We start from the raw sequence: 10,712 nt of genomic DNA, 5'->3' as shown, positions 1-10,712 counted from the left end.
CTACTGCTGGTTCCACTGCTGGTTCTACTGCTCTCCACGCACCTGGAGCAGTGAGGAGGCTGGTTCTGCTGCTGGTTGTACTGCTGGTTCCACTGTGGGTTTTACTGCTCTACACGTACCTGGACCAGTGAAGAGGCTGGTTCTGCTGCTGGTTCTACTGTTGGTTCTACTGCTGGTTCCGCTGCTGGTTCTACTGCTGGTTCTACTGGTTCTGACCCTTATCACGGGGGCACCACAAGGCTGTGTCCTGACTCCTGAGTCCCTTCCTGAGTCCCTTCCCTCGCCTCCTCTTCGGGGAGGGTAAATATCTAACAGCAAGCTGGGACAGGCTCCACCCACTCCCGTGAAACGCAAAGCGGGGAAGCGGAGGAAGATGGATGGATGGATGGATGGGTTCGTTGATCACTTTATTTTGATGGAATGATGGTTACTTTAATTTTGAAAGGTGTGGCAGGAAGTGCTTCGCGGTGGGCGGGCCAGTGAGTGCCGTAGTGAACGCCCTGCGGCCGAGAGACCAGCAGCACTCGGAGAGCGTCCGGCCCAACGTTCGTGACTTTCTACTCGGTTGCGGTGCGCGCGGAGACCCGACTCATGGCTGCGTGTCCTGCTGGCTCGCTTCTGCTGGTTCTGCTGGTTCTGCTGGTTCCGCTGGAAGGTAACGGACCGCCTAGGCACCGAGTAACGGTTCTCTGTGTTGGTAACGTGGGTTATTCCGTTACGGGGTTCCGTGCTTTGTGCTGACGGGCCTTGTCAGGCGGTGAAAATCTGCATGAGATTTGTTGAGCAGATGCGCGTTCCCCGCTAGCCCCCCTGCGCGCCCCCTGCGGCCCCTCCCTCCATCAGCACCATCCAGACAACAAGCGGCCCTGAGCATCCTATTGTGCTGTCAGGAAACAATGTGGAGGCGTGAAGCGAGCAGGGGGGGGGGGGTAGAGCGGCCCAGTGCTGGTGCTCTGATGCTCATCTCTGGCAGGACCCCCTGCAGGAGGGGGCTGGACCGCAATGCTGGATCAGCTGCTACGTGCTAGCATGAGTTCAGTGTGTCTGAGACAATGGAGAGATTTCTATCATGCTGTCCTCATCTTCTATCACGCTGTCCTAGTCTTCTATCTTCTATGTCCTCGTCTATCATGCTGTCCTCGTCTTCTATCATGCTGTCCTAGTCTTCTATCATGCTGTCCTAGTCGTCTATCATGCTGTCCTTGCCTTCTATCATGCTGTCCTTGTCTTCCATCATGCTGTCCTAGTCTTCTATCATGCTGTCCTAGTCTTCTATCATGCTGTCCTCGTCTATCATGCTGTCCTCGTCTGTCATGCTGTCCTAGTCTTCTATCATGCTGTCCTTGTCCTCTATCATGCTGTCCTAGTCTTCTATCATGCTGTCCTCGTCTTCTATCATGCTGTCCTAGTCTTCTATCATGCTGTCCTAGTCTTCTATCATGCTGTCCTCGTCCTCTATCATGCTGTCCTAGTCTTCTATCATGCTGTCCTCGTCCTCTATCATGCTGTCCTAGTCTTCTATCATGCTGTCCTAGTCTTCTATCATGCTGTCCTAGTCGTCTATCATGCTGTCCTTGTCTTCTATCATGCTGTCCTTGTCTTCTATCATGCTGTCCTAGTCTTCTATCACGCTGTCCTAGTCTTCTATCACGCTGTCCTCGTCTTCTATCACGCTGTCCTAGTCTTCTATCATGCTGTCCTCATCTTCTATCACGCTGTCCTAGTCTTCTATCACGCTGTCCTAGTCTTCTATCACGCTGTCCTCATCTTCTATCATGCTGTCCTCGTCTTCTATCATGCTGTCCTCATCTTCTATCATGCTGTCCTCGTCTTCTATCACGCTGTCCTCGTCTTCTATCACGCTGTCCTCATCTTCTATCATGCTGTCCTCATCTTCTATCACACTGTCCTAGTCTTCTATCACGCTGTCCTTGTCTTCTATCATGCTGTCCTCATCTTCTATCACGCTGTCCTAGTCTTCTATCACGCTATCCTCGTCTTCTATCACGCTGTCCTAGTCTTCTATCACGCTGTCCTCGTCTTCTATCACGCTGTCCTAGTCTTCTATCATGCTGTCCTAGTCTATCAGGCTGTCCTAGTCTTCTATCATGCTGTCCTAGTCTATCACGCTGTCCTAGTCTTCTATCATGCTGTCCTTGTCTTCTATCATGCTGTCCTTGTCTTCTATCACGCTGTCCTTGTCTTCTATCATGCTGTCCTTGTCTTCTATCATGCTGTCCTAGTCTTCTATCATGCTGTCCTTGTCTTCTATCACGCTGTCCTAGTCTTCTATCATGCTGTCCTCATCTTCTATCACGCTGTCTTAGTCTTCTATCATGCTGTCCTCGTCTTCTATCATGCTGTCCTAGTCTTCTATCATGCTGTCCTCATCTTATATCACGCTGTCTTAGTCTTCTATCATGCTGTCCTCGTCTTCTATCATGCTGTCCTCGTCTTCTATCACGCTGTCCTAGTCTTCTATCACGCTGTCCTAGTCTTCTATCATGCTGTCCTAGTCGTCTGTCACGCTGTCCTTGTCTTCTATCATGCTTTCCTAGTCGTCTATCATGCTGTCCTCGTCTATCATGCTGTCCTCGTCTTCTATCACGCTGTCCTAGTCTTCTATCATGCTGTCCTAGTCGTCTATCATGCTGTCCTTGTCTTCTATCATGCTGTCCTTGTCTTCTATCATGCTGTCCTAGTCTTCTATCATGCTGTCCTAGTCTTCTATCATGCTGTCCTCGTCTATCATGCTGTCCTCGTCTGTCATGCTGTCCTAGTCTTCTATCATGCTGTCCTTGTCCTCTATCACGCTGTCCTAGTCTTCTATCACGCTGTCCTAGTCTTCTATCACGCTGTCCTAGTCTTCTATCATGCTGTCCTAGTCTTCTATCACGCTGTTCTCGTCCTCTATCATGCTGTCCTAGTCTTCTATCATGCTGTCCTCGTCCTCTATCATGCTGTCCTAGTCTTCTATCATGCTGTCCTCGTCCTCTATCATGCTGTCCTAGTCTTCTATCATGCTGTCCTAGTCTTCTATCATGCGGTCCTAGTCGTCTATCATGCTGTCCTTGTCTTCTATCATGCTGTCCTTGTCTTCTATCATGCTGTCCTCGTCTTCTATCATGCTGTCTTAGTCTTCTATCATGCTGTCCTCATCTTCTATCACGCTGTCCTAGTCTTCTATCACGCTGTCCTCATCTTCTATCAGGCTGTCCTTGTCTTCTATCATGCTGTCCTAGTCTTCTATCATGCTGTCCTCGTCTTCTATCACGCTGTCCTCGTCTTCTATCACGCTGTCCTCGTCTTCTATCACGCTGTCCTCATCTTCTATCATGCTGTCCTCATCTTCTATCACGCTGTCCTAGTCTTCTATCACGCTGTCCTAGTCTTCTATCACGCTGTCCTCATCTTCTATCATGCTGTCCTCGTCTTCTATCATGCTGTCCTCATCTTCTATCATGCTGTCCTCATCTTCTATCATGCTGTCCTCATCTTCTATCACGCTGTCCTCGTCTTCTATCATGCTGTCCTCATCTTCTATCACGCTGTCCTAGTCTTCTATCATGCTGTCCTCATCTTCTATCACGCTGTCCTAGTCTTCTATCACGCTGTCCTAGTCTTCTATCACGCTGTCCTCATCTTCTATCATGCTGTCCTCGTCTTCTATCATGCTGTCCTCATCTTCTATCACGCTGTCCTCGTCTTCTATCACGCTGTCCTCGTCTTCTATCACGCTGTCCTCATCTTCTATCATGCTGTCCTCATCTTCTATCACACTGTCCTAGTCTTCTATCACGCTGTCCTTGTCTTCTATCATGCTGTCCTCATCTTCTATCACGCTGTCCTAGTCTTCTATCACGCTATCCTCGTCTTCTATCACGCTGTCCTAGTCTTCTATCACGCTGTCCTCGTCTTCTATCACGCTGTCCTAGTCTTCTATCATGCTGTCCTAGTCTATCACGCTGTCCTAGTCTTCTATCATGCTGTCCTCGTCTTCTATCATGCTGTCCTAGTCTTCTATCACGCTGTCCTTGTCTTCTATCATGCTGTCCTTGTCTTCTATCATGCTGTCCTAGTCTTCTATCATGCTGTCCTTGTCTTCTATCACGCTGTCCTAGTCTTCTATCATGCTGTCCTCATCTTCTATCACGCTGTCTTAGTCTTCTATCATGCTGTCCTCGTCTTCTATCATGCTGTCCTAGTCTTCTATCATGCTGTCCTCATCTTCTATCACGCTGTCTTAGTCTTCTATCATGCTGTCCTCGTCTTCTATCATGCTGTCCTAGTCTTCTATCATGCTGTCCTCGTCTTCTATCACGCTGTCCTAGTCTTCTATCACGCTGTCCTAGTCTTCTATCATGCTGTCCTAGTCGTCTATCATGCTGTCCTCGTCTATCATGCTGTCCTCGTCTTCTATCACGCTGTCCTAGTCTTCTATCATGCTGTCCTAGTCGTCTATCATGCTGTCCTTGTCTTCTATCATGCTGTCCTTGTCTTATATCATGCTGTCCTAGTCTTCTATCATGCTGTCCTTGTCTTCTATCACGCTGTCCTAGTCTTCTATCATGCTGTCCTCATCTTCTATCACGCTGTCTTAGTCTTCTATCATGCTGTCCTCGTCTTCTATCATGCTGTCCTAGTCTTCTATCATGCTGTCCTCATCTTCTATCACGCTGTCTTAGTCTTCTATCATGCTGTCCTCGTCTTCTATCATGCTGTCCTAGTCTTCTATCATGCTGTCCTCATCTTCTATCACGCTGTCTTAGTCTTCTATCATGCTGTCCTCGTCTTCTATCACGCTGTCCTAGTCTTCTATCACGCTGTCCTAGTCTTCTATCATGCTGTCCTAGTCGTCTATCATGCTGTCCTAGTCTTCTATCATGCTGTCCTCGTCCTCTATCATGCTGTCCTAGTCTTCTATCATGCTGTCCTAGTCTATCATGCTGTCCTAGTCTTCTATCATGCTGTCCTAGTCTTCTATCATGCTGTCCTCGTCCTCTATCATGCTGTCCTCGTCCTCTATCATGCTGTCCTAGTCTTCTATCATGCTGTCCTAGTCTATCATGCTGTCCTAGTCTTCTATCATGCTGTCCTAGTCTTCTATCATGCTGTCCTCGTCCTCTATCATGCTGTCCTAGTCTTCTATCATGCTGTCCTCGTCCTCTATCATGCTGTCCTAGTCTATCATGCTGTCCTAGTCTTCTATCATTTCTGTCCCATACGTGGGTAACGCCGTGTCTTTACTGTGTCGTGTAACTACTGTCTTATAACATGTCAGTAACATCTTAACAGTGTTAGTAATCGTTTTACTAACACTGTTGTAAAGTGGTCTGTTGTAAAGTGTCCTCTTCTGTCCCCTGACCCTTAGTCCTGGCTCAGGATTTCCATCTGGACGATGCTCTGGATGGCGGAGATGGTAAGGACACCAGAACACAAGTCCAACACCAGGTCAACATCTGGGATTCTCATCAATTGAGGGACAGTTTTAGCCAATCAGAGCCCCAGCTCGTCCTCACCCAATGAGGAGGGGGCATTGCATATCCTCCATCACCCCGAGCCGACGTAGTTTTGCTTCAGGATTATAAGACTCTAATGGGATTCATGTTTCACTTTGACAACAGAGACCCCGTCTCCAAAGCCCAAACGTCCTGCAGGAGGAGCAGGAGGAGCAGGAGGAGCAGGAGGAGCAGGAGGAGCAGGTAAGATCCACACAGTATCCACTGTAATAAGTTCATGGATAGATGGAAAGATAGATAGATAGATAGATAGTGTCACGGCCTAAGGCAGGTAAGAACCCAAATGCAAGGCGGGTGAGTGGGAGTCCAACATCAGGTTTATTGTTCGTTACCAGGGGGTCAGTCCAGAACAGCAGACGGAGCAGGTTAGGGGCAGGCGAAGGTCAAACGCCGGGCGGTCAGGCAGGTCAGGCAGACAGGTCCGAGGTGGGAGGCGAGCAGACGGGATTCCAAAACAGGGAAATAGTCCAGGTTTATAGAATGAAACAGTCCATGTTCACACAGGGAAATAGTCCAGGTTTATAGAATGAAACAGTCCATGTTCACACAGGGAAATAGTCCAGGTTTATAGAATGAAACAGTCCATGTTCAAACAGGGAAATAGTCCAGGTTTATAGAATGAAACAGTCCATGTTCAAACAGGGAAATAGTCCAGGTTTATAGAATGAAACAGTCCATGTTCACAAAGTTGTTTCTGTTTCATTTTTCTTTATTACTTCTAACTTACTAAAGCCCTGCGATAACATTTATCACTGACCTTTTGACCTCTACAGCTGTCCGTGACTTTGACCTGGCTGACGCCTTGGACCCCAACAATGACATTGGTGGCAAAGATAGGAACAAGGGTCAGGGAGGTGGGTTAGTGACAACATGGGCAAAATCTCCAAACAACTGGGAAATGTTCACAATAGAATTCTCCTTCATTTCATCAAATTGTAAATGTCCGTGTCTCAGTGCATCGGTCCAGTTAGCCTGCATTCAGCACGGATCCAAGTAAATAGATCTGATTGATCTAACTGTTGACGCCTCAGTCTAATGGCTGGTCTCTGTTCTGTTAGCTAGGCAATAAGACTGGGGGGCTGGACGCGAGGGACACTTCAATGGTCTGTCATGGTGACAAAGCATCTGAACATTTGGACTTGTAGTATATCACAATGCCAAAGGGACGAGCCACAGCCATTTATATGAGAAGATAGTTTTTAACAAATGAGTGAAGTGACTACTGGGATCGGCTCCAGCACGACCCGCGACCCGGTAACGGACAAAGGTCAGGAGGTGTTTCTGGAGAGATTTGAGCTTTTGTTGTGGTGAACTGTAAAACTGTTTTGCCAAATGATCTTAGAGTTCAGACAATGTAATTTCTGTTTCAAGAAATTAGCCAAACCATTGGAGGAAAACTGGAAGAAGGATTTCACCTGGAATCCCAGTCATTAAGTGTTGAATAGGAAAAGAGGAGTCTTTTTGTAGACAGTAGTGTAGGCTGGTGCCCCAGAACGTCTCAGTAGTTCAATGACTTGCTGATTAACGCTACACAATCCAGAGTGAGGCTGCTTCCACTGACCCACAACTGCAGGTCTAACACCTTCAAAGGGAAACAGCTTGAAAGCGAAAAGCCAAACCTTGGCCCAAAAAAGGTGTTTCTGATGAATGTGAAGCAGTTTCTGAAAACAAGCATTAATATCACAGGTTGTAATAAACAAGCTGGTGGACCCCAGCAGGGAGAGACAGAGGCAGGAGTAACCCCCCCCCTGTACTCATAAATACAAAAGGTACTACAGTATAACAGAAATGCAAACGGACTACACAAAAGAACTAAGGCTTGGGCTGGCTGAGGCCCCAGAAAACGCAACCCAAAGTACAGCCCAAACAAAAGCCTCAGTACTGAACTCTAGACAGCGGGCAGGCGCTGGACAAACACGAAAAACCCAAAATACAGCCAAAACAAAAGCCTCAGTATTAAACTCCAGGTGTTCAACCAACTCTCCTGCGGCCACATCCAGAATGCAAGACTTAGAAAAACAGTTAGAGAAGCAGATAACACAGGAGACCATGACAATAAACTTGAATAGCCAAAGCTAGGCTAGGCTAGGCTGATTCAGGTTGCCTTGAGAATACAACGAGATTTCAGGCACAGCGTTGAGCTGGAAAAGTATTGATCAGAAATGCATGTGAAGAGAGACACGGTACTGTCGGTATTTGGTGAGGGGTTCTGGTTCAGGTGGGGGGTTGGGGTTAGGTGGTGACATGGGATTGGCATTTAAAATAGTCAATGCAGCTCTGCCCTCAGTCCCCTCAATCCCTGCATACCTGAATAAACACCTCCACAGATTTAGTGACACCCACAGCCACAACACTAGAGGGAGCTCAAACAACAACCTGATTACCCCCTCCTATAGGACTAACATGGGTAAATCATCTTTTTACAATACTGCCCCCTAAGGGTGGAACTGTTTGACTCCTGCCCTCAAAACATGCACCTCTTTGGCCTCCTTCAAAACGGCCCTAAAAATACACCTTTCAGGGGGACAGAAACGGAGATTCTGACACTGAGCGACTCGTGGGGGTTGGGGTTGGGGTTGGGTGGTGACACTGAGCGACTCGTGGGGGTTGGGGTTGGGGTTGGGTGGTGACACTGAGCGACTCGTGGGGGTTGGGGTTGGGGTTGGGTGGTGACACTGAGCGACTCGTGGGGGTTGGGGTTGGGGTTGGGTGGTGACACTGAGCGACTCGTGGGGGTTGGGTTTGGGTGGTGACACTGAGCGACTCGTGGGGGTTGGGTGGTGACACTGAGCGACTCGTGGGGGTTGGGGTTGGGTGGTGACACTGAGCGACTCGTGGGGGTTGGGGTTGGGGTTGGGTGGTGACACTGAGCGACTCGTCGCCGTCTCCCCACGCCAAACCTCTGTTCATTTGAGCATTGCCCTCGAAGCTGCTGCTGCAGGCAATACACAATGAAAATAACCATTTCACTGACCTTCGGAAGACGGGCCCCACAGCGGGGCGATGGCAAGTCATCAATAACTGAATGAGAAACATGAGCCGTGAAATAACTCGGCTTCTCAGACGCTCCTCATCCTGAGGCTAAAGCACAGAAGGGGTTAATCTTCAGCACTCACTGTTCCGTTTGTTTCTCATCATCCTCATCATCAATGTTTCATTCCCCTCATTCCTTCAGTCCAATAACTCGTCTCAGGTTCTAAAGACTCATCACTGTTTGAGATGATATTATGGTCTGTAGTTGGACATGAATGAGCTGAATGTCTGCTGGGGGACGTCCTTCATCCTCCGTCTCCTCTTCAGGTGGATTTTCTGACAGCGATCTGATTGATGTGAGCAGAGATGATTCTTACAGACCTGACCAGGGCAAAGGTAATGTCCCCCTGGACAGTCCTTGCGTCAGCTTGTCTTCAGGAGGCTGACGCTGTTGTGTGGTTTGACAGGTGGTCGTCCCGGCGACAGAGACCACATCAACCAGCACGGCGACAACAGCGGTGCGTTTTCTCTCTTTGAAGGGCGTGCTCATTAGAACGGCAGGACGTTCTACCTGACTGTGTGCGTCTGTCTCCAGGGACGACAGCAGAGGTGGGCACCATCGCCGGGATTGTTAGCGCAGTTGCCATGGCGCTGATGGGAGCGGTCACCAGCTACATCTCTTATCAGAAGAAGAAACTGTGCTACAGTTTACAGCGTAAGGCTCGTTCTTCAGTCGCGTGGTCAGGGCGAATCACGCCTCAGCAGGAGCTGCCTCCATGAAGCGCGTCGACAGGGTCCGGTACAGGGGTCTGCTTCGGGTCCGGTAGAGGGGTCTGCTTCGGGTCCGGTACAGGGGTCTGCTTCGGGATGCGTGGGGTCCAGTAGAGGGGTCTGCTTTGGGATGCGTTGGGTCCGGTAGAGGGGTCTGCTTCGGGATGCGTTGGGTCTGGTACAGGGGTCTGCTTCGGGATGTGTCGGGTCCGGTACAGGGGTCTGCTTCGGGATGCGTCGGGTCCGGTACAGGGGTCTGCTTCGGGTCCGGTAGAGGGGTCTGCTTCGGGTCCGGTACAGGGGTCTGCTTCGGGTCCGGTACAGGGGTCTGCTTTGGGCTGCGTTGGGTCCGGTAGAGGGGTCTGCTTCGGGATGCGTCGGGTCTGGTACAGGGGTCTGCTTCGGGATGCGTCGGGTCCGGTAGAGGGGTCTGCTTCGGGATGTGTCGGGTCCGGTAGAGGGGTCTGCTTCGGGCTGCGTCGGGTCCGGTAGAGGGGTCTGCTTCGGGATGCGTCGGGTCCGGTACAGGGGTCTGCTTCGGGATGCGTTGGGTCCGGTAGAGGGGTCTGCTTCGGGATGCGTCGGGTCCGGTAGAGGGGTCTGCTTCGGGATGCGTCGGGTCTGGTACAGGGGTCTGCTTCGGGCTGCGTCGGGTCCGGTAGAGGGGTCTGCTTCGGGATGCGTTGGGTCCGGTAGAGGGGTCTGCTTCGGGATGCGTCGGGTCCGGTACAGGGGTCTGCTTCGGGATGCGTTGGGTCCGGTACAGGGGTCTGCTTTGTGTGCTTGGAGTTTGTTGGTGCTGATCCAAAGTCTTGTGTTCTCCAGAGAGCCTGAACACTGACATGCTGAAAGCGGAGAACCCTGACGCTGTGGTAGCAACAGAACCTCAAGGTAAACTGTTACAATCGTTATTCGAGAGGGACAAACAGAGGGAGAGAGAGAGATTACTGACATATATTTATAACATGAATAACCAGATAAAGGGGGAGGAGCTCAGTGTGTCATGATGTTAAGCCACCAGTGCTGCCTAATGACAGCAGATTGATTATATTGATTACTGCATTGATTAGTTATAAGCTTTGTTAAAAAGGAAAGTCTTGTTAATGTGTGAAAACAACAACTGTGTTATTATTTATTGTTTGTTTGTGTTGTTTTTCTCTGTAGTCCAACAGACTCTGCTGGATCGGGCCAACGCAGAACCACGCATTGAAGAGAATGCTGTGTAACATACCAACCCCCCCCCCCCCCCCCCCCCCCCCACACACACACACAATAGGCTGTCTGTTGTGTGTGTGTGCAGCGGAGGATGGATTTGGGATCTCTTGAATGTGATCAAACATTTGTTTCTGTTTACAGCAGCTTATCAATCTTTGCATACTGTAGTTTATTGTTTAGTGTCCGAACACCATGAACACCTGCAGCACACCCCCATGTTTAAGTTAAGGTGTG

At 49.6% G+C, this 10,712-nt stretch overlaps 1 protein-coding gene across 1 annotated transcript; it reads left to right on the top strand.

Moving 5' to 3' along the window:
* The first annotated feature begins 591 nt into the window (after positions 1–591).
* On the top strand, positions 592–10,489 carry cd99l2 (CD99 molecule-like 2). The gene is made up of 8 exons (XM_068756189.1): positions 592–655; positions 5,372–5,419; positions 6,293–6,373; positions 8,820–8,888; positions 8,960–9,010; positions 9,088–9,207; positions 10,089–10,154; positions 10,428–10,489. Exons 1-8 carry the CDS (start codon positions 592–594, stop codon positions 10,487–10,489), a joined length of 561 nt encoding a protein of 186 aa, XP_068612290.1.
* Positions 10,490–10,712: the final 223 nt, after the last annotated feature.

Source organism: Brachionichthys hirsutus, chromosome 23, assembly GCF_040956055.1.
Source record: "Brachionichthys hirsutus isolate HB-005 chromosome 23, CSIRO-AGI_Bhir_v1, whole genome shotgun sequence".
NCBI lineage: Eukaryota > Metazoa > Chordata > Actinopteri > Lophiiformes > Brachionichthyidae > Brachionichthys > Brachionichthys hirsutus.
The sequence above is the reverse complement of the archived record's forward strand: the minus strand, read 5'-3'. Positions and strand labels throughout refer to the sequence as shown.